Below are 25205 nucleotides of genomic sequence, written 5' to 3'. Positions count from 1 at the left end.
TCATAGTCCCTATTAAGACATCATAAGTGCTATCCTCACATCATTTGCGCATTGTGCACATAATGTGATGACATCACTTTGGTCATCTCCCCTTCTCTCTCTTATGTATCTTGAAAACACTTATTTTCTTTTCTCCTTTTTTTATACTTCATCTTATTCATTTGTCTTTTTCCCCATTGTGCACTTATCTTCACAAAACAAAACACACGTTGTCATTGAAACTTAAATGGAGAGAAAAACAAGTGAAGAATATGAAATGACCAAAGTGACTAATGGTACAACAAATAAAACATATGAAGTTATAAACTAAATCCATAATTTTGGACATAAGATATGAACTATTATTGTAATTTACTTCATAACTATTTGAAGACACTAATTGAAAATAATCAAAATAAATATTTTTTAAACCCTAATAATAACAAATCAACCACCCAACTAACTATAAATGGTATTATTTACCTTTTTCTTAATTCAACTTTTAAATTTGTCATTTACCGAAAGTGAGTAAGACAAACAAAACTTGGTAAAAAAAAACAAATTGTACATTTTCTGATTTTCACACCACATCATGTGCAATTTTTCTCCATTTCCATCAACTATAATCATTCTCACACTCCAAATTTCAAAACCTTTATTCCCTACCCTACCCCCTACACCTTTCCAAAAACGGCAAGTTTAACTAATATTCATCAAAACATTAATTGCAAAAATCCATCTACAAAACCAACATCCTTAATACACCCAAATTACAAAAATACTTTTAAAAAAATCAACAAAAATTACAAAATCCTCATTTTTCAAACCTACCACAATAAACATCATGTTCAACATATTCCACACTCACAATTCTTCCATCAAAAACCCTTCCATGTAAACAATGAGCTGCCATTGTAGAAGCTTCTATTCTTTTATACTCCACCAACACACAACCACCCTCAAACCTCTCCTCCACCACCACGCCACCACCATCACTGCCGCCAGTAGGAGCCGCCACATCTTCTTCTTCAGGCGGCGGTGGCTCTTTATCTGATAAGGTTGGCTTCACAATATTAACCGATTTCACCATGCCAAACCTACAACACATTACATTAAAAACTAAGCAAAAAGACGAAAATACCCTCCACTGAAAATAGGGTGTGATGAGGTTAGACCTGGAACACTCGAGGCGAACATCTTCTACTATTTCTTCAAATTCTTGTTCAGAGAGTGACAATAGGCTCTGTGGGTCCACCTATTTAGTTAAAAAATAAATAATGAGTTATTTAAATAAATTTAACTATTTAAATAATAAAAGAAAATAGATTCTAAATTTAACATACCAAATTATTGAGCTTGAGGACTTGTGTTTGTTTCTGGAGAAGCGGTTGTGCGTGTGCTGGTGTACCATAAAATGGGTGGTCATTGTCTCCATGATTTTTTTCCTAATGACGTTTATTAAATATGAGGGGCAAAATTGGAATTATTTAATGAAGAAAATGAGATTTTAGTTTAGTTTAGTTTTTACCATTGAAGAAGTATTATCTGGAGTTGCTTGAGTTACAGTCAAGAGTTGACCACCCAATTTCATTCCATTAAGACCAACACATGCTTTGATAGTCACTGATTGATCAACATACTAAAGGGCAAAATTGTCAATTCAAATAACCATAAATACAAACGGAATAGAAATTAATTAAATTATATTTATACCTCAAGGAAGGCACATGGAGTAGTCTCAAGATTTGAATTATGTTCAAAATGGAAAGCTTTTAAAGGTCCAAAAGCACTAGCAATCTCCATAATCTGTGAAGCATAATTTGTACATTATTTATAAAAAAGATAATTTAGTTTTTTTTTTAAATGTAGAAATAGTTTGTTACCATTTGGGAAGTAATAATCTTTGAAATCCCACCAATGAAAATCTGAAAGAAAGATGATATGCAATTGATGAGAAATACAATGTACTTTGATTGATTTTTTTAATAAAAAATAAAAATAAAAAGTACATTGCTATAAATCTAGAACCTTGTTAGGGGAATCTTGAACAATGTTTTTAAGTGAAAAAGCTCCTCCAGCAACAGCAACAGCAACAGGCTGCTTCTTCTCTAACACACCAGTCTGCATGAAAATAGCAACTGTCTGAAAACCTGCTAACATAAATAGTAACCACATAAACAAGAAACTATCGACACCAATATTTAAAAAATAAAAATAAAATATTATATTACTAAAAGATTACAAATCTAGATACATCATACATGTCCACTACTTTGACATCAATCTGCAAGTTCCATAACAAAACACACAGGTCTAGAACACAGCATACAAAAATCATTAAAGAATGCATATTTTTCACATAGGAAGTATGGATTAGTAAGGATTATTAAATGTAAAAGTGTGAATAAATTAACTATGTGTAGAAAGTCTATTTTAAGGACTAGGCACAAATATTGCCACTCATACTTGTGGAAAAAAATATTACATTTACCGTTTTACAATTTACACTACACCTGAAAATCTTGTAATGTTAGGAATAGGAGTCAGCTTCATCAGCATCCTGAACGTGAATTATGATATACCCAACATAAACAGCCTATTTAAGAATCCAACATGATTGTCAGAAACAATATCTTTTCAACAAAAGATGATTATCAAGATATTATACAAAGAAATGATAAAAAGGAAGGTAATGTAGTTGGATTTAATTTATAAGCTAATATCATCATAAACTTTTGTTTATTAGGTAATAAAATAAATGCAAGTTAATAGATTTTTGGGATAATAAAGATATCTCAAAATTTTGATGATCAATAGCTTAGCTTTGCTATGAATAAAAAGAAAACATTGTTGTGACATTGCTATTCGTTATCCTAATCTAATCCCTTTAGACTAGACAAACCTCTAGGGCTACTATCGATGATCAGGACGAGAAGGGTATTTACGTCTTTTTCACAAACGAGGAAATGACGATGCTACTTTGGAACCGACACATACGGTGAAGAGGGTGGAGACTGTAATAGTTAAGAGGTCGCCAGAGGAGATGGTGTGAGGTTAGACTTGAAGGAGTTGGCTCTGAATCTTTCAGAGGACATGACCTCATATAGGAGGGAGTGCAGAGTAGAGACGTAAAATAATCATCTTAGTTTTCATTTTTATTTACATATTTACCCCTTCTTTTACTTTTCGATGTATTCCTTTTATTCGCTTGTTACTTTCTACTATATTACTATATGGCTCGTATTTATTTTTGTCCTTGTTTGTTACTTTTTGCTCTATTGTCCCTATATTTATTCCTATTTGTTTGGTTTTTCCTTTTGTAGGAAGTCTTTATGAAATTGTTGTTATGATTCTAAAGTTGCATGCCAAATACTCACATAAAAGGTGAAAACAAAATTCTTACACCTAATATTAGCAACACAATTATAAAAAAAACAACCAAGTGTGTCATCAGTAAGGGGTTGTTTGATAGTTGTTGATTAAGTATTGAGTCAAGGTCAAACATAACCCTCGACCCTGAATCTAACCGAGTAAAAGGCATATCAGAGGGCTTCTAAGTGTAATATCAAACAGTCTGAATCTGACCGAGTCAGACCCAGTAAGAGGGCCCATAACTCAAGTTCATTGCAGGTAAACTATTAAACACATGAACAAACATAGATACCAAAAAAAAAAATCAAATTTTAAATTAAAATAAGATATGAGTATATCCAAACGGCTATCTTGTAAAACCCTACACTCACATGTTCTATGTTACATGATGCAGATTCTTAAAACAAGGATTTCACAAGATTTTATGTTTTATGCTCAGATATTTTTCTATAAAACTAGTAATTTATCAGCTAAAATGACACTCATTGTCTCATTGTCGTCGTCAACTTGTGATACTTTCTATTAAATACAAGATCTTGTATTGGCATTTAGCTATTAGAAACCATAAGGTATTGTATCCATCTAATGCAACAAGTAAATATTAACATATGTATGAAAAAATGAAAATGGAAAAGGTTATCAGTCTTACAGTTGCTTCAACATAGTCTTTAGGGCGTCTGATTTTAAGAATATTGCCATTGAAAGACCTTCCATCAAAACTTAAAGCAGTAGAAGCATCTTCAGGTGTGAGAAATTCCACAAGAGCTTGACACTTATCCTTATTCACCTACAGTAAAACCATAATAAGCAAAATTCCATTTCCACCTTTTCACTTTCACAAATCACAAAAACATGCAAAATAGAGACACTTACAATGCAGCTAATACATGGATTTGTGCTTTGAAGATGATTTAAACCATAAGGTCGAAGATAACCACTAAGCCACTCCACTACAGCTGCTTCAGAGGCTGAAGATGGCAGGTTTTCTACATAAATCCTTCTTTTAGGTCTTGTTGCTTGAGTCAACTGAACAGAGTCAACAGATGCATTCATCAATGAAGGAAATGAAAGAACTCCAAATGTTGGCTTTGGAATTGGAACACTTGGAGTAAGGGGAACCACATTAGGGACTTCAATTTTGTTTAATGACACCAAATTTGGAAGAAAAGAAGTCAAGGAATTAGGAGTTTTTGATTCAATCTTAACAGGTGATGAATCAGTTGGAGATGGAGCTTCATTTCTTCTCTTTCTTGGTGAATAGCCACCAAGGCGACTTACAGATGTATCATGTCTTTTAGGTTTGTTGATTGAACCATTGTTTGATACCCTTTTTCTGTCAATATTGGAATCAAATCTTCCTGCTTTTGAAGAATGTGTGGAGGATAACAATTCTTCATGCTCTTTCACATCATACAATCTTGGTTTATTTCCCCTTGGTGAAGGTGAATTTGACCTTCTTTTCTCTCTCTCATGTCTTTTTCTTGATTCAAGTTTCTTGTCTCTACCTCTCTCATCATATCCATTTTGATTCAGCCTATTGACATGTTCAGATTTCCCTCTATTCCTCTCAACATTTCTGTCCCTTTCTTTTACTGAAGAATCTTTACCATGTCTCTTTTCATGTTCATTACCAAAGTCATGAACACCCCTTTCTTTTCTTCTATCTTTTGTGTTATCACTAACAACCTTTGATCTTCTTTGAAGATCGCCACTTTCTTTGTGTTCACCTTCCACTCTTTTTTGGTCTTCCCTCATGGATTTGTTCTCTTTTGTTCTTGAACTTACAGTTAAGGGTTCATTAGGAGCATGTTGTTCATCCCTTTGTCTGTGTCTATCAGATTCTACACGACCAGAGACACTCTCAGCTTCTTTAGGGTAGACTATCTCTGAGGCAATTCGTTGATCTTCAACATTTACAGATAGTTTTTTGTTTTTCCTTCTAAGCATTATCTCATCGAAGCTATAAGGTCTTGTTCTTGCAGCTGTGCCATCAATGGAGTGATTCTGTGAGATCTCGTGTCTGTTTGAGTACTTTTCCTTGTGCCCTAGAGGCTTTCTCATCATGCTTGAGGCTTATTGTTGGATAGTCATTAACTATTTAACTCTCAGGCTTCGAAAAACCCTAGCCCTGCAGCTAAAAGGAATGTAATGATCAGAAAGAATACAATAGAGTGTAACAGAAATGAACCATCAATCATACAAGAATGACATAATAAACCAAAAACCAAAAACCCCTAAAAAAAACACAATTTTTTCTATGGTATCGCGATTTCTGGTCTTAGAAAATGTTTCGATCGAGAAAAACTCGACACAACAAGAAACAACAAGAATCAACGGCATAGTTCCGCCAATCTTCAAAAGAAATGTTCAATGTTTCTGTAAATATATTAGGAACCAATACCAGTAATGGTAATATAAAGTTAATGAAGAGGAACGAAGAACAGAATATGCTTTTAGGAGTAAGAAGAATCAATATGTTACCTGTAAGCTAAGACACGAAGGGGCGACTGCGTCACCGTCGTCTTCGCCGGCGGCGGTTTGAAGTCCTATGGTAGGTTACTGTTACGTCGCCTTGTTTCCAACAGGACTTATCTCTGCCTGTTTGGCCGTAATCACCTAGGTTCGAGTTATTCTGATGAATGACAATTCAGGTACTTGTACTTTTCTTATTTTGCTATTTCAGGCAAACATTTCACTTTTTACCACCAAATTCCCTTCAAGTTCAACTAATTAGTTAAATTGACCCATCTAACTTAAAGTTGGCTTAACCCATCTAACTTAAAGTTGGCTTAGACCAAAGGGAGTGGGTTGCGGCCCCTGCCGCACTTGAGTATCACATCAGCAGCAGGAACACCGCCCCCTGGGTGCGGTAGAGGTGCGGGAAGGGGTGCAGTGTGGCATTTCAAGGGAGCACTCCTTCAAACAATGTGATTGGTTCATTTTTCTTACATCCCCCTTATTGATCCTTTTTATTTATTAAAACAAAAAAAAATACCCAAGTGTGGCACCAGGGAGCACTCCTTCAAAAAAAAATACACCGTGGTGGTCCAAAAGTCACACGACTAACTTTGACTTCGCCACGTCGTGGTGGTTCCTCCACCACGTCATGGCCACCGCTAAAACCACAAATCCACAACGGAAATGTGTCTCGAGAATTCGGGTGTTACAACTCTCCTCCACTTAAATTCGATTTCGTCCTCGAAATCACTCCTTATTTCCTTCCAGGTACTCCAGAAAACTTGGACAATATTCCCACAACCTTGATACGGATTGAAAAGTCGACTCAGACATACAACGGCCTTACAAAACTATAACCAAACCCAACCTTAGCAGGGCTCTCATACCCTGACGATGAACGGATCCGTACCCCACTAGCGTTAACCACTAAAGAATAGCCATCACTACTCTGCCCGAAATCCAAATCCCAAACCCTGTCTGACTTCCTGAAAGACAGACCATTCAGAATCACTGCCAAATCGACTCCACTTCGCAACCCAAATTGAGCATAAACCATTCCAACCCTGGACTATCTTGTTGTTTCTACTGGGAGACTGAATCCCTACCCATTCATTACTACCGAAAACTTTTCACTTGATAACAAGGCTTAGATAATCATCCGAGTAAAATACTCATCCCTACAACGGTTAGACTCAGACGAGAGTTGCGCAGTAGGTTCAAATCAATCACTTTGAGATTATTTTACCTATGGAGTATGTGACTTATCATATTTAATAACAATGTGACTCCTAACACGAGACCCAATCACTAGTACCACTTCAGGCTCATCTTGTTGCCCCACAATTACATTCCTGATGCAAACGAGACCTCCATGGTCTCATACTTACCTACCAATTAACCAATATACCAGATTTCCAACCGGTTGTTGATGTTGATAGCCTCACACAATTGCACCACGCGACTCCTGAACGAGGGTCTATCTGGCAAGAGTTGTCCTAGCTTGCTTTCCATAATGGATCCAACAGCCCTCCTGGTCCAACCAAGGATAACATTGATGGGTTTTGATCACTACAACATTCCTATGGTGTACATGCTACCCTAATGCTTTGGATCTATGTTTTTCTCAAGTTATACATGAAAATCAAATCATCCAAAGCATGAACCCTAACTAGCATACAATTTTCGAAATATGTAACATAAAACAAGTTAGAAGAGTACCTTTTACTAGTAGCTTGTAGATCTTGACCTTCAAGAGCTTAGCACCTCAAATGTTGCACCTGAAATGGATCACAAACACCAAGTAGCAAGTTGGAAGAATATTAGAGAGGTTAGGAGGCTCAAAATCGGCTAGGGTGTCCTTCTTAGAATGTAGTGTCCGATTTTAGGCACCCCATGGGTTCCTTATATAGCTGAGCTACTAGGGTTTCAATTAAAACCCTAATCTGGTTGCTTAATCCTCAAGCACCCCACAAGATCCTTCCAGAAGGTCCTTATGGACGAATTCCAAGTGGGCTACACAAGGAAATTCGTCCACCCCTTCCTAAGGATCTATAAGCCCAACTTTCAATTATCATATAATTGCAATATCAGTCCCCTTTAATTTAATCAATCTCTTTTGATCACTAAATTAATTCCAAATTAATTTCTGATCAATATTAATTAAATAATATGATTTCTCAATTAATATATTATTCTTATAATATATTAATAAATCACAATTAACCTCTTTCTCTATAATTCATCCTATCAAATTGCTATGGTGAAGGCAACCAAAAAGGATCATGCTACTATCGGGTCAAGTACATACCAATTATAGTTATGGGCTTAGACACCTAATCCAACAAACATAACCAACCATCACACCTGATGCAACCAAATCTGCCTTGCTATAAATGAACGATATATGCCCAATTGTAGTCTCATATCACAACCGGCCTCATACGGCCCACAACCTTCCTTAATTCCATGAATGTTGTGGCCTTTCACAATCTCACGACATGTCCTGCCATGGTCTAATCCTACCTAGAGGAAACTACGAGCCAAATCATAGATTTACCACACTCTCACACTTGCTCAAGAACTAGGCAAATGCTACGGGCCACCCCGTAGTCTTACAACACCACCACACTACCTGTCAACCTAGTGAATGCTCTGGCCACCCCCATAGTCTTACAACGCTTCTATACTATCTGCTAATCTAGTGAACGCTACGACAACCATGCAGTCTTAAAAAACTTCTATACTATATGCCAATCTAGTGAACGCTACGACCACCTTGCAGTCTTACAACACTTCTACCACTACTTTCCATTCTAGTGAATGCTACGTGTAACGTCCTAGATTTTAAAACCAAAAATTTCATTTTCATAATAATAAAACCATCAACCAAACATGTTTATAAAGCCATAAAGGAAAATCAGACTATGTCAATCAATCAACCCAAATACATAACTTTTTAATAGTAAGATGCCAATTCAAGTTCCTTAAAACAAAATCTATTCCAAACATATATGACAAACTTGATTGCTTCCAATCTGGTACAAATATCTATAGACTTTATTTTTATATATTGCCAATACTAAATAGCAATCAAATTTTGTTTCCATTTTTCATGGTATTATGCATTAATTAGATATATCATAAAAAATTCTTTAGAAAAAATATGTCTTCCACAAAGGAATATGATAAGTGAGATTTCGAGTAAGTGTTTACGTAATCTTCTTGGGTTTGAAGAAATGATTCATCAAAATAACAAGTCACTATTTATATATCGGAAACTATTCATGAGTTTATCTTTGTAATCCTTTCTTTCTAAAAAAGTAAGTACTTTTTTCTCTTGCTAATATTAAAGTTTGCTCTTATTAAATGGGTAGCAAATTATTTTAAATATTAAAAAACCACATACTTAAACTATATTATGGGTCGGGTTCGGAAAAATTACCATTTTAGAGTAATTTATCTATTCTAATAAATGAAGGTTTTTTTGCTACTTGTCACACTTTCATTCAATTTGCCAAATGTCATTTTGTGGTTATTTTGAATTAATTTTTTTCTACATGTCATTTTATGAGTTTTTCTATTTTATTAAATTCCAATGTAATAATTGTCACACCCCCAAACCAGACGGTGGAAACGTCCGGGGGTGGATGACTTCATTTGTAGTATCACAACACATGCATTATAGTAATCAAAGTACAAACAACCATTGCGTTAATATGTACAAGTTTTTACATGCGTTCAATCACTGTATATTGACACCAAAATAGTTATAGAAAAGAAGAAGACATGACTCAAAATAGCTCCATCTTCTTAAAAGCTCGGGGAGTACATGTCTACTGACTCCCTGAGAATACAAGTAATTTGAAAAGAGAGTATCAACATAAAGTTGAGTGAGTGCATAAGTATTTATGTTTGAAAGTATGTTTTCTGTTTCTTGATTATGTAAACTGTTCCAAAAAATCCTATATTTTATGCTGTATGAATAGTAGTTTTAATCACATAAAATTGTTCTGTTTGTAAACCAATGTTCTGTAATTGTATTCTTTTGTATAGCCTGTAAAAGTGAGTGTGCCTGGCTTCAGCAACTGTTATTGTAAACCGAGATGTAATACTGTAAACTGTATTTTAGTAAACTAGTACTTTGAAAATGTACTCATGTTTAGTTAATTATACACTAACCGTATTGTTAATATCTTTTTAATGAGTTATTATAACCATACTGAGACTAGATGGCCTGAAAAAACGCTTTGAAGGCGTTAAAAATTGTTGATAACAACTGTCACTCGTAGGCGTGTGTGCCCAACTGTAGCTAGCAGTCTGAGTGCGGGGTTGTCAATCCCAATATAGATCTATACACACTTGTTTCGATCCCCAACTAGAGATTTTGGTTATAATGTCAGGACTTTAACTATGTTGTTTAAATGAATAAACAACCTGAATCTATTGACTCATAAAAAGCATATAGACGTTACGTGTATAATGAAAACCCAATCATTCTGAAATAAATGATTGATCGTATGTTCCTGAATTAGTATTTTTAACATGTATTTGAAAGATGTATACTCTTGATTAGTTTTGAATCAAACCCTTGTTCTTGTAAAATGGTGTACTCTAGTATACTTGAATCGTGAATTAATGTTCTATGAATCATAAATTATACCTATTATAATTTATATGTACTTTCTGAATTGATACTAACTGTTCATGAATGTAACCCCTTGCTCGACATGTTATAAAGGGTATTGAAACTGAATGAAATAACTTTTATATTTATATACATATACAAATATATATAACTAAAATTTAAACGACATTCGCACAATTAACCGATACTATAAGCCCACATCCAAACAAGGAAAAGGAACCAAAGTGAGTTATCAGTCCTAAGCCCTTTAAATCTTATATATATATATATATATATATATATATATATATATATATATATATATATATATGATTTTTGGGGAAAAATATAAGTTTATAAAATCATTTAAAGAATTTAATATTTTGAAATACTACTGGTGACTTGATGTTACTTAAACACAATTTAAAACCATTTGATTTGATGACAAATGAAATTCATTTTGGTAATATATTTTGAAACTGTTTGCTTGTAACACAAAATCCTTGTGTTAGACTTGTATTCCCCCCCTTAAAACAATAAAAATTATGAAAATACGGGGGTATGAACTCACTTTTTGGAGGGTGATTCAAATGATGATTTGATATAGGATGTTTAGTTCCACAAGTGTAATCCCGTAGCAAAACAAGTCAAATAGGAGTGTTAGAAGCTAAAATGGAAGCTGATAGATGTTCACGGCCAGGAGGGGTGTTCACGGCCCAAGAGCATGAAGGGTTCACGGCCCTGGAGGTGTTCACGGCCCAAGAGTTCTTGATGAAAGATGAACACTTGATGATCCTAAGCAAGTTCCTAAGGAGATTCAAAGGTTTTCTAACAGGTGTTCTTCGTGTTCTTCGCGTGTTCTTCGTGAAAGCTAGCGAAATCAATGGATTTTAGCCTAGTATAAGAAGATGGAAGGGTATTCTTGAAGTGATAAGAAGATCAAGAACTGATACCTGTTAGATGTTATGAAGAACTAGTGATTAACACTTGAATATGATGAGGAAGGATGATACTAGCATGTTCTTGAGGAGAGAGGGTGTTCTTGCTTGATGATACTTGAAGAAATGAGCTAAAAGTCGGCTGAAATCTTTATATACACGAGGGTTCACGGTCTGAGGGTTCACGGCCGTGAACCTCGTATACGGTTCGAAGTCGGCTACGGCCGAGAAGGTGATTACGGCTGCGAGGGTTCACGGTCCGAGGAGTTCACGGCCGTGAACCTTTTGCGACCCAAAGTGTACGGTCCGAAGGAAGAAGAAAGAAAAAGAATGTGAAGTTTCTCGACTCTTATAATTCCCTTCTAGAACAAATAACACTTTAGAATACAAGGTGTAAACACTTATAAAACATCATTCTAACTTATTTAAGATAAAATAAGATTTAAGTTGACTTTAGTAGACCTAATTTTGACTTTGATTGACTATGGTTGACTTTACATATAGAAAATAACGGGATGTTACATTATCCCTCCGTTAGAGAGAATTTCGTCCTGAAATTAGGACTAAAGCGATACAGAAAGACTAGGGAAAAAGATGTAGATATTTCTGTTGCATTTGATCCTCTCGCTCCCAAGTGAATCTAGTCCCCGTTTTGCATTCCAGCGAACCTTCACTATCGGGATATGACTTTGTTTTGTTCTTTTGACTTCCCTGTCTAGGATCTCTACGAGTTCTTCCACAAAGTTGAGATTCTCGTTTACCTCGATCTTGTCGAGTGGGATAACAAGAGTCTCGTCGGATAAACACTTTTTCAAGTTAGAGACGTGGAAGGTAGGATGTGTGTTACTTAGTTCTTAAGGTAGTCGAAGTTTGTAAGCTACTGGACCGATTCTAGCAAGAATCTCGAATGGTCCTATGTACCTTGGGTTCAGCTTGCCACGCTTTCCAAAGCGTATCATGCCCTTCCAGGGTGAGACCTTCAACAAGACGCGGTCACCAACCTGGAATTCCAAAGGTTTTCTCCTTTTGTTAGCGTAGCTTTTCTGTCTATCTCTGGAAGCTTTAAGTCGCTCCCGAATTTGTACGATTTTCTTCGTAGTTTCACGAATGATTTTCGGACCAGTGAGAGTACTGTCAGGAACTTGACCTCTAGCTAGTTGCGTGTCACCCACTTCAGCCCAACACAGAGGTGATCTGCACTTGCAGCCATAAAGGGCTTCGAATGGAGCAACCTTTATGCTAGTGTGATAATTGTTATTGTAAGAGAATGCGGCAAGGGGTAAATGAGTATCCCATGACTTTCAAAAGTCTATCATGCGAGCTCACAACATATCTTCTAGAGTTTGAATCGTCCTCTCACTCTGTCCGTCAGTTTGTGGATGGTAGGTTGTACTCATGTCCAGCTTAGTTCCCAGAGAGTTTTGTAAAGACTGCCAGAAACGAGAAGTGAATCTACTATCTCGGTCAGAAATAATAGATATTGGCACACCACGCAGTCTAACTATCTCTTTGAGGTAAATTCTTGTTAGCTTCTCCATATTGGCATTTTCTTTTATTGGCACGAAGTGTGCGGATGTGGTTAATTTATCGACGATTACCCAAATAGTATCATAACCACCCGTTGTCTTGGGTAACTTAGTTATGAAATCCATCGTAATCCGCTCCCACTTCCATTCAGGGATTTCAGGTTGTTGAAAAGACCTGAAGGTTTCTGGTACTCTACCTTGACTTTGGCACAAGTAAGGCACTTGCCCACAAAGGTAGAAATCTCGGCCTTCATGTTAGGTCACCAGTACAGTTTCTTGAGGTCCAGATACATCTTGTCTGAACCTGGATGAATGGAGTATCAGGTTTTGTGAGCTTCATTCATAATCACGTTTCTGTAACCACCGAACTTTGGTGTCCAGATCCGTTTCATGAAACAATAGACTCCATCACTCCTGATTTCAAAGTTCTTATACATTCCTCTCATGGTTTCACCTGCCACGTTTTCGGGTTTCAAGGCCTCGAGTTGAGCCTCTTTGATCTGTGTGGACAGATGCGAATGGATTATCATGGTCAACGACTTTACTTGGCGTCCCGAGTATTCTTTTCTACTAAGGGTGTCAGCTACTACATTGGTTTTACCAGGGTGATAACGAATCTCACATTCGTAATCGTTCAGTAGCTCCACCCACCGTCGTTGTCTCATGTTCAGTTCCTTCTAGTTGAAGATATGCTGAAGACTTTTATGGTCCGTGTATATCGTGCATTTCGTGCCATATAAGTAATGCCTCTAGATCTTCAGAGCAAATACTATTGCTCCTAGTTCAAGGTCGTGCGTCGTATAGTTAACCTCATGTGTCTTGAGCTGTCTCGAGGTGTAGGATATAACCTTTGCTCGTTGCATAAGAACACATCCAAGCCCTTGATTAGAAGCATCACAGTACACCACGAAGTCCTTTGTCCCTTCAGGAAGAGACAAGATCGGTGCACTGCACATAGCTCGTTTCAGCATTTGGAACGTTGTTTCCTGTTTTTCTCCTCAGCTAAAAGTTACACCCTTTTGTGTCAGGGTGGTAAGCGGTTTAGCAACTCGGGAGAAATTTTGAATAAATTTGCGATAGTAGCCAGCAAGACCTAAGAATTGTCGGATTTCTGTAGGTGTTTTGGGTGCTGGCCAGTTCTCGATTGCCTTGATTTTGGAAGGGTCCACGTATATTCCTTCCGAACTGACCGCGTGACCTAGCAAAATCAACTTTCCTAATCCAAAACTCACACTTTGAGAACTTCGCATATAACTTCTCTGTTCTCAGTGTTTGCAATACTTGATGAAGATGTTGACCGTTCTCTTCTTTGCTTCTTGAGTAGATAAGGATTTCATCAATGAAGACTATGACGAATTTGTCTAATAATGGATGACACACTCTGTTCATTAAGTCCATGAACACAGCAGGTGCATTCGTCAATCCGAAAGGCATCACTACAAACTCGTAATGACCATAACGAGTTCTAAACGCTGGTTTAGGAATATCCTCCTCCAAAATCCTTAATTGGCGATACCCGGATCTTAAGTCTATTTTCGAGAAGTAGCTCGCACCTTGAAGTTGGTCGAACAGATCGTCAATGCGAGGCAGGGGATATCGGTTCTTAATGGTAAGTTTATTCAGCTCGCGGTAGTCTATGCACATACAGAATGATCCATCCTTCTTCTTTACGAACAAGACCGGTGCTCCCCATGGTGAGAAGCTTGGTCTTATGAAACCTTTGCTAAGGAGTTCGTTCAGTTGGATGGATAATTCCTGCATTTAAGAAGGTGCAAGACAATAGGGGCATTTGGCTACAGGGGTAGCCTCAGGGATTAAGTCGATTCTGAATTCGACTTGTCGTTCGGGAGGCACTCTTGGAAGATCGTCAGGAAATATGTCGGGAAAGTTGCAGACCTCAGGAATGCTCGCGATGTCTTTCACCTCTTGCTTTTTGTCTACCACGTGAGCTAAGAAAGCACAATACTCCTTGAGAAGGTACTTCTATGCCTTGATGCAAGAGATGATCTGAAGGTTCGTTTCGGGTTTGTCGCCATAGATGATAAGAGTTTCGTTAGTTGGAAAGTTCAGGCGAATGGCTCTTTCATAACATAGGATATCGGCATGATTAGAGCACAACCAATCCATACCAATAATGACGTCGAAACTTTTGACAGAGACCGGCATAAGGTCGATCGGGAAAGAAAAGTTATTTAAGGTAAGGGTACATCCTATGTATATATTGTTAGAGTATTCAGACTTCCCGTTAGCCATTTCTACTGTGAATGTTTCATTTAGTGGTTGGGAGTTTTAATTTAGCAGGTGTTTGAAATTATGGCTCACGAAGCTCTTCTCAGCACCACAATAAAAAAGAATGCATGCATAAGTATTGTTGAGAAGAAAACGTACCCGTGACCACCTCAGGGTCTGCCACAGCTTCTTCGTGACCCATTGCCAGAATCCTCCCAACTCCACCGGCATTTCCACCTTTCGGACAATCTCTTTTGAAATGCCTAACATCATCGCATCCATAGCATGCTTGACCTTCTCCAGCGGCAGGTACTTGTTAGTCGGTTGGGGTGGTGATTTACAGAATCGGGCAGTATGCCCTTTTCTGTTGCAGTTACGACACTGCATTTCTCGGTAATTTCCGTTGTGCTGAAAATTGCACTTGTTACATTTGGGGAGATTACCAGCATAAGGCTTAGCTGGTGCAGGGTTAGCAGGAACAACAGCAGGTACAGTAGCAGCATGGACCGCCACTAACTGTTGCTTTTTCGAGGGTTCCTGAGAAGATTTGCCCTTCCTTTTATTCCAAGCTTTCTTGTTGTTGTTGTTGTTATTGTTGTTGTTGTTGTTGTTGTTTCCCTTGGGTTGTTCTAGGGCAGTGACCACTAAGTTTTGACGGGCTCCATGGTCGATAAGGGACTGTTCCAACTCTTTGGCACTATCAAAGGTAACAGGCCTGGAAGCAATGACACTTGCCTGAATATGGGGTGACAGCCCCCAGATATACCTTTCAATCTTTTTGCTCTCCAGAGCAACCATTTCTGGACAAAGGATCACTAAGTCATAGAATCGATTTGTGTAGGTTGTTATGTCCGAACCAACCATAGTAAGATCCCAGAGCTCTTGCTCAATTTTCTGAATTTCACCCCGCGGGCAGTACTCCCACATCAGCCTGGTCTTCAAGTTCTCCCAACATATAGAGTTAGCCACTACCAAGGTCAGTGACTTAACATGGCCGTTCCACCATGTTAGGGCTCTATCAGCAAAGGTACAGACTGCGAATTTAACTTTGCTACCCTCCGGGCAGGAGCAGATCTCAAAAATTGCCTATGTTTTCTCTATCCACTGCCTTAACTCCATTACTCCTCCAGTCTCGTTAAAGGTCCTGGGTTTGGCGTTTGAAAAGTCCTTGTAGGTACACTCTCGTGAGTGTCCGTGATTTTCGCCATGGTTGGAGGGATGCGCACCAACTCCTGATCCACTAGCGCCAGTGGTGTTTATATGAGACATAGCAGCTGCAACAGCTGCCGTGACCGCCGCCTGAAACATGGCAGCGTCAAATTGAGGAGGTGGTAGCCGAGGTGGTGTTGGTGCCTCATTAACATTGACACGCCTTGGTTTCTCCGTGGATACATCTTTTACTATAAAAGTTAAAAGATGAAAAGATGGTAAGATATCAAGGGTGAACATGAATATGATATCTCTAAACTAAAACACTTAGTTCAATATGAATCTTGTAAGGAATTTGAAATAGAAGTCTACTACAAGTACAACTTGCAACTGGATATTATGAATTTGAGTAGTTATTTTTCAATGAGTATGAAAATGCATGTCGATTGTATTGGTATATTAAGTACATAGAGTTTGGAAAACTTGACCTTAAACAGGTCTACAATATACCACAATACTGGGAAAACATCGACATAAAACCGACCTATCGAAAATGGAATTTTCGTGGTCGTACTGTAAAACATGAAAAATAACACTAGAACATATCCGTAGACTTAGAGTCTTAGACTATAACCAAAAGAGTAAGTAGGGAACAAGTAGAGTATGATCTACTTCCTACTAGATCCGGCCCTGGATTTGGCTAACTGACGTTCTATTTCGTACATACGTCTATCTTGTGTTATTTGTCGTTCTCGCAGTTCTCTAACTTCGGCTTGGGATGCCGCTAGTTCTCTCAGCAAGAAATTATTACGATCCCTTGTCGCATGATGACTGATTTCTAGATTGTGGATTCGAACAGTGTTGACTCCAGTAGCAGCATCAACCTGCATGACTCGGTCGATAGCAGCTCTTCCTTGTTCATCGTTACGCACCACACGACGAACTAACACTGGGAGGGCTCTATCTGCTGAGCCTCATGTGTCCAGATTGTAGAAGCTTCAGTCTCCTTGATAAGGATGGTTCTGACCCTATTCATTACTCCACCTGTCTAAGTTTATCGCCCACCAAGGCGTCGGGCCTTGGAAAATTTGTCGTGGATTGGGATTCTGAACAACTGGTGGTGGATTATAAGGCTTCTGATTCTGAATCAGTATATTCAGGAAAATTTTATACAAAATCATCATCTAAGGGAATTTCATGATTCTCTTCTAGCTCGTCATCAAGCCATCCTCCATTTCCCTGATTGGGAAAATACGGGTCTCCGGGTGGATGGAATCCAACCATTGTTATCTAAGCGAGAATAGGGATATAAGAGATATAGAATATAATTAGTACCGATAGATTGCATGTAACATCCCAAATTTCGAGTCCAAAAATTTCTTTTAAAACATTACTAATTCATAGCGTTAAGTCATTCAAACATACAAAAAGGGGTTTATATGAAAAATCATAGTTTCATTTCCAAAACACTTGTTCATTTCATCAGAGTAAAACATCCCAGGCTACTATGGTGTGTGCCATGTGATCATCCCGAGCTCTTCCCTCCGCTACCGGAAGTACCTGAAACCAAAACTGAAAACTGTAATCACGAAGCTTAGTGAGTTCCCCAACCTACCACATACCCTGCACAATCACATACTGCAAATACTGGGCCACACCCGCTACTTCGGGCCTCGCCCACTACCTCGGGCCTCGCCTGCTACAACGGCCCCGCCGCTCCAGGCCCCGCCTGGCTTCGAGCCCCGCTCGGATACAGATCTGTTTCTCTTAGGCCCCGCCTGTCTCTGGGCCCCGCCCGCTAACACATAAACATACCACAACACATAACTGAACATATACTACTGAATCCTGTTTTATGGCCTCGCCTATCTTGGGCCTCGCCCTTGTCCTGCTACTGATGAGTCGTGGAACCCCATCCACACTCCTTCTGATAGTGAGATACGGGCCCAACCCACACTCACTCTTTTCCTAACTTGGGCCCCGCCCCTGCTCTGCTGCTAATGAGATATGGAACACTGTCCATACTCTGCTATTGGTGAGATACGGGACCTCGCCCACACTCACCTCCCTACCAGGCACATACATGTATCACACAGACAACAAGTATACTCTATCATGCAAACCATTCCTTGGGCACCCGCCCGACATTGGACCTTGGTCCTGAATATCATACTAGCAAACAGTGCCTAGGGCTAACCCCCGGGTCTTCCTACTCATAACTACATGGGCCGGCATTGTGGCCGTAGACCCATCCACACAAGGGAAACTCACCTGTACTGCTGAACTTTGCTGATAACCCTCTGGCTGTTGACCGACAACTCTCTAAACCACTGCTCCACTAGCTCCCCGAGCTACTATTATCAATATAACACTTAGTTCCAAACTGAACTCTAGAAGTCAAACTAAGTCAACTCTGGTTAAAGTCAAAGTCCTGGTCAAAGTCAACCTTCCAGTTGACTCGACTCGCCGAGTCAACCCGTAGACTCGCCGAGTCCTTAAACTCAGAAGCTCTCAAAATACGACCCAAACTCGCCGAGTCACCCCAGGACTCGTCGAGTTCAACGATCTTTGAGTCCCATCCTGTCCAACTCACTGAGTCACCACTCAACTCACTGATCTGCGTCTTATCCAGGAGAGGTTGGGGGTTCTGCGACCTGACTCGTCGAGTCCAAGAACAGACTCGCCGAGTCCTAGGCAATCTTCAACAGACTCGCCGAGTTGTTCTTCCAACTCGCCGAGCCCATGCACATATTCATACAACTCGTCGAGTACACCCATGTGACTCGCCGAGTCTCTCCAGTTCTCAATCCATACAGTGGCTTTTCGAGCCATGCAGGGGCTCCAATCCATAGATCCACTCTTCTACAGTTTATCCCCCACGTAAAGTTGCAAACTTTACGTGAAACCAAGGAGCTAAAGGCCCAAAACACTCTAGGGATAGGGTTTAAGACAAAGGGGCTTCACCAATAACTCATTGACTGCTGCTTTAAGACATTCTGGACCATCACAACTCTAGATCTGAAGTAGCAACCTCAGATCTAAGCCCCAAACCCGAAATAGATCTCAATCTTACCAAAATAGCCCCAAAATCTCATTCGAGAATAGATCTAGATGCAAAAAGGGTGAAGGTAACAGCTTATTACCTCCAAGATGACCTCCCACTGAAGAATAATCCAGATCTCTGTAAACCCCTTGATCCAAGCTTCTTGATCTTCAAGATCTCTTCACCAAAAACCACTTATCTAAGCTCCAAATTGCCTCCAAGGACTCTCACTCATGATTTAGGGTTTCTGGATCTCAAAAGGGTGGTAAAGAGGCTGAGGGTGGGTTATAATGTGCTTTATATAGGGCATAACCCCGGGGATTAGGGCTTTTCTCGTCTAGACCAGACTCGCCGAGTCCACTAGCCGACTCGCCGAGTCGGTCACTTACTCTATACCTCGGATCCCGCTCCGACTCGTCGAGTTCCTCCCTGGACTCGACGAGTTGACTCATGACTTAGAGCTTTTCCTTTCTTTTCTTGGTCTTTCTGATTCTGGGTGTTACAACTCTCCCCTACTTAAACTAGACTTCGTCCTCGAAGTCTGCTACGGCCAACTGTCCTGCAATCCGTTCACATCGCCCCTGCCCGACGACTATAACTCCGGCCGACCACTCACATGGACCTTCCGCTCGGTTACCCAGAATAAAACTAGCCCTCGTAGATATCAATCCTCAAGTGCACTCAAATCCCGCCAATCCTGAGCACACAACTCTCTCAACTGACAATCCTCCCAGTACTCCCTGAGTACTTATGCTGAAATCCTAGGGGTTCACCCCCTTTGTCCTTGCGCGTTTTCTGGCTTTCCCAAGGCAAAGTTCCACCACGAACCCTCCTCTACCACTGTGAAAGACATATCCTTCATGGTATCCATTACTCCAGCCACTCCCAGTGCTGGTCACTACTGTCGATACCCACCGAACACTTCATGCTTACTATAACTTGGCGCTGAACACCCAACCCAGCGTATGGACCAGATAATCCCGCAAGTAAAAGATTCATCCCTGTAACGGTTAGACTCCAACGAGAGCTGCGCGACAGGGTCAAACCCTTCCCTCTGAGATTATCCAACCCTGCTGCGAGAGGCGTAGCACTCCTCGGTCAACTAGCTGTCCCACGCCATACTTCTCTGTCGTCACTTCCCTGCCTTAAAGTCCTGCCATTTCTCATTCGCCTTCCGAATGGACCGAGACCACCCTGGTCCCTCTACAGATTCTGCCAATAATGGGGTTACCGGGTACTCACCGGTCACTACAACTAGCACAATCTCTTAGTCGCTCCCAGCGACTTCCGAAGAAACTTCGGCTATCTACACCGCTCTATCAATCCAGCCACTCTGGCGCTACAAGTCTTGGGATCCTCGATCCCCTATCCTGACCCTAAGGTCCTTACCAGGTCCCACCTGCGCTGCTATAATCTCACGGGCCTCGCCCACGGGTCTCACCCAAACCATATCTTAGAGCGGTCTCTCCCTCTAGTCTCACCTGCCTAGCTACTTTCGCACTGGCATCGCCCACGGGTCTCACCCGAACCATACTACTTAGCAATCCTGCTCCTAGGTCTCACCTATACTGCTACTAATCATACGGGCCTCGCCCACGGGTCTCACCTAACTGTATCCTGAGCGGCCTCTCCCAAGGTCTCACCTATCTAGGGCTACGGAGGCCAACTCCATACCAATCACAACGAACTACCTTTTCCTGACCCCTACCTTGCTAACTAGGAGATACGGGCCCCCGCCCACACTCCGCGAACTAAACTGCTAATGAATGCTACGACTTACCCGCAGTCTTACATCCTAACTAAAATCACGTCCTGCCGAGAAAATCTTCAACCTGGTTTCCTAAACCAATCATCTACTGATCGATCTTACACGCACCCAACACTGGGGAGTTTCCCAACTCCCAACTCACGCGTTTCTCAATCCGTTCAGCCACTCGGACTACTATCCTGCTCAACAAAGTTGCGAAATCATCCCATCTTCGCACTTTCTTCCGTTCCTGACTATACGAGGGTTCCTCCCCCACTTCGATTCAACTAGCTCCTTACAGTTCACTGTCTGGAAAGGATTCCCAATCCTTCTTACCACCCCATGGTCGATCTGCATAAATGGACTATACGAGGGTTCACTGTCTGGAAAGGGTTCCTCCCCCACTTCGACGGGTTACCACTGATCACGAATCGCGGGGTAACCCGATCCGACTCGTCGAGTCCTCTTATGGACTCGATGAGTTTCCTCCATGGCAACACTCATTTGACCTGCTGAGGTCATATCTGTTTCTCTAACTTATAGATCTGGCCTTCTAGCACCCAAAAGTCACGTAAAGGTTCAATCTTTATGTCCATGCACCACACATCAAGCTCTATTTGAAGAAATAGCTCTTAAAATGACAACCTAGACTCAAAACCCCAATGGGACTGCATAAAGCTGGATGATTGGGACTCTCTGGACCTCTCAAGGTCCAGATCTAATGTCTATTCCTCAATGGGACTCCACATGCTCCATATTCTAACTAAACAAAGGGGTAAAGAAACCCTAGATTCATGAGATCTACTATACACGAAAATAGGCATGGATTCATACCTCAAACAGCAACCTTTGATGAAGTGATAGAAGATATGAGCTCCTCAATCAGCCTAGCTTGAACCCCTCCCTTCTTTCTTGAAAGAATGCTCTAAGGTGAAGAAATTAGCTCCCACACTCTCTCTCTATGCTCTCTGGTTCGAATGGTGTCTCTCAAGGGTATGAGTGGCCGCAAATGAAGGCCATAAGGACCCTTAAATAGGGCACAGGCCCAAAGATTTAGGGTTTCTGTCCACAACACGGACTCGTCGAGTCGACTCTCCGACTCATCGAGTCCATTCATTAATCCGAGTCATCAGTCGCGATTCTACTCGACGAGTTTAGGCGTCAAGTCGTTGAATCCCTCTTCTCATCTCAAAAACAAATATTAAATTATGATACCTGGAAATTCGGATGTTACAATTCTCCCCCACTAGAATCAGACTTCGCCCTCGAAGTCTTACTCTGCAAACAACTCTGGATGTTGCTCCCGCATCTCTGTCTCTGGCTCCCAAGTCAGCTCGGACCCTCTCCGATGTTGCCACTGGACCTGAACCAGAGGCACCTCCTTGTTCCTTTGAACCTTGATCTTCCGATCCAAGATCGCGATCGGCCTCTCCATGTAATTCAGGCTTGCATCCACCTGAATATCCTCTAGCGGCACTACTGCCATCTCATCGGCTATACACTTCCTCAACTGGGATACGTGGAAGGTATCATGAATCTGGCTCAACTCCGCAGGTAGCTCTAAACGGTATGCTACCTTACCCACTCTCGTGGTCACCCTGAATGGACCAATGTATCAGGGCCCCAGTTTGCCCCTCTTCCTGAATCGGATCACTCCTTTCCAAGGAGATACCTTCAGGAGTACAAAGTCTCCAATCTAAAACTCGAGCTCGGATCGCCGCCTATCCGCATAACTCTTCTGGCGGCTCTGGGCTGTCAGTAACCTCTGTCTGACCTGCTGTATCTGCTCAGTCGTCTTAAGCACTATCTCAGTGCTACCCATCACTCGTTGTCCTACCTCTCCCCAACAGATGGGAGTTCGACACCTGCTCCCATATAAAAGTTCAAAGGGAGGCATACTTATACTCGAATGGTGGCTGTTGTTGTAAGAAAATTCAGCCAAAGGTAGGTATGTGTCCCAACTTCCACTAAAGTCCATAACACATGCCCGAAGCATGTCCTCAAGCGTCTGTATCGTCCGCTCACTCTGTCCATCCGTCTGTGGGTGGTAAGCAGTACTGAAGTGCAATCTCATTCCTAACTCCTCATGGAACTTCTTCCAGAACCTGGAAGTGTAACGTATATCTCGGTCTGACACAATTGAGATCGGCACTCCATGCCGCGACACCACCTCCCTCACGTATATCTCTGCCAGCCTCTCTGCAGAAGAGCTCTCACTGATAGCAAGGAAGTGAGCGCTCTTTGTCAGTCGATCCACAATCACCCAAATTGCATCAACACCTCTCGCGGTCCTCGGCAATTTGGTTATAAAATCTATAGAAATATGTTCCCACTTCCACTGGGGAACCTCTAATGGCTGCAATTTTCCATGCAGACACTGGTGCTCGGCCTTAACCCGTCAACAGGTCAAGCACCTCTCTACTACCCATGCAACATCCCTCTTCATACAGGGCCACCAGTAGTCTCTCTTCAGGTCCAAATACATCTTAGTGGCCCCAGGATGGAGCGAGAATCTTGATCTACGCGCCTCCTCCATCAGAGTGCTACGTGCCCCGCCCGTATACGACACCCAAATCCGACCATGAAAGTTCATAAGCCCTCGGCTATCCGTTACAAACTCGGATACCTACCCAATCACCCGCTCTCTTTTGCTGTTCTCCGGTCTCACAGCCTCTTCCTGGGCCTCTCGGATGGTATCCAATACCGGAGTCATCACCGTCATCCTCATGCATATATCTCGAATCGGGGCACTCTCCGCCCTGCGGCTCAGAGCATCAGCTACTACGTTAGACTTGCCCGGGTGGTACAGGATCTCACAGTCGTAATCCTTTACCACATCCAACCATCTCCTCTGGCGCATATTCAGGTTGGGCTGATCCATCAGATACTTCAAACTCTTGTGGTCCGTGTATATGGTACACCGAACCCTATACAAATAATGGCGCCATATCTTGAGGGCGAACACCACTGCCCCCAACTCCAAATCATGGATGGGATACCTCGTCTCATGAGGCTTCAGCTGCCTCGATGCGTATGCTATCACGTGCCCTCTCTGCATAAGCACCGCACCCAACCCCGATATAGACGCATCACAATACACCACGAAATCCTGCATTCCCTCCGGAAGGGCTAACACCGGGGATTCGCATAATCTCTGGCGAAGAGTCTCAAACGAGATCTGCTGCTCTGGACCCCAAGTAAAAGCAACGCCCTTCCGGGTTAATCTGGTGAGGGGAACGACAATCTTGGAGAAATCCCTGATAAATCTCCGATAATAGCCAGCAAACCCCAGAAAACTCCTGATCTCGGTGGGGGATCTCGGCACCTCCCAACTCATCACAGCCTTAATCTTGGCCGGATTGACCAATATCCAATTCTGATTAACGAGATGTCCCAAAAACTGGACCTCTCGTAACCAGAAATCACACTTGGAGAATTTGGCATAAAGCCTCTCCGATCTCAATACTCCAAGGATCTCCCTCAGGTGCTCCTCATGCTGCTCTCTGAATCTCGAATACACTAGAATATTGTCGATGAACACAATCATCGATCGATCCAACATCGGCCTGCATACTCGGTTCATGAGATCCATGAACGCCGCTGGTGCATTGGTGAGCCCAAAAGGCATCACCACGAACTCGTAATGCCCATAACGAGTCCTGAACGCCGTCTTCTGGATATCCTCATCACGCACCCTCATCTGGTGATATCCAGACCTCAAATCTATCTTGGAAAACCAAGACACACCCTGCAACTGATCGAACAGATCGTCGATCCTCGGTAATGGATAACGGTTCTTGACCGTTAACTTGTTCAACTCCCGGTAATCAATGCACATCCGGTGTGAACCATCCTTTTTCTTGACAAAAAGGATCGACGCTCCCCATGGCGAGCTACTCAGTTGGATGAATCCCTTCCCCAACAGCTCCTGAAGCTGTGAGGATAACTCCTGCATCTCCGGTGGCGCAAGGCGATAGGGTGCCTTGGCAATAGGTGCCGCCCCCGGAGTCAAATCGATGCGAAACTCCACCTGCCTCTCGGGAGGCACACCCGACAACTCCTCAGGGAAAACATCCGGAAACTCTCGCACTATCAGTACCTCACCGACAAAACTCGGCCTCTCTACGGCAACTCGTGTGTC

General features: G+C 41.3%; 1 protein-coding gene across 2 annotated transcripts; it reads right to left on the bottom strand.

The window, feature by feature from the left end:
* Window positions 1-677: 677 nt before the first annotated feature.
* On the bottom strand, window positions 678-5972 carry LOC145159064 (RNA-binding (RRM/RBD/RNP motifs) family protein). Of its 2 annotated transcripts, none has more exons than XM_079077973.1 (10): window positions 5833-5972; window positions 4225-5485; window positions 4001-4138; window positions 2008-2100; window positions 1863-1904; window positions 1693-1785; window positions 1508-1618; window positions 1323-1424; window positions 1155-1234; window positions 678-1076 (listed from the first exon to the last, which is right to left on the bottom strand). In XM_079077973.1, the coding sequence occupies exons 2-10, from the start codon at window positions 5413-5415 to the stop codon at window positions 794-796; spliced, it is 2133 nt and encodes a 710-aa protein (XP_078934099.1). In that variant the 5' UTR covers window positions 5416-5485; window positions 5833-5972; the 3' UTR covers window positions 678-793. The 2 variants fall into 2 exon arrangements, with proteins under 2 accessions (XP_078934099.1, XP_078934091.1); XM_079077965.1 differs by having other exon boundaries at window positions 4225-5479.
* Between the last annotated feature and the right edge of the window lie 19233 nt (window positions 5973-25205).

This window comes from Lactuca virosa, chromosome 1, assembly GCF_052849685.1.
Source record: "Lactuca virosa cultivar CGN04683 chromosome 1, Lactuca_virosa_CGN04683_v6, whole genome shotgun sequence".
Taxonomy (NCBI): Eukaryota; Viridiplantae; Streptophyta; class Magnoliopsida; order Asterales; family Asteraceae; genus Lactuca; species Lactuca virosa.
Note: the sequence above shows the minus strand (reverse complement) of the source record. Positions and strands in the feature narration are given on the sequence as shown.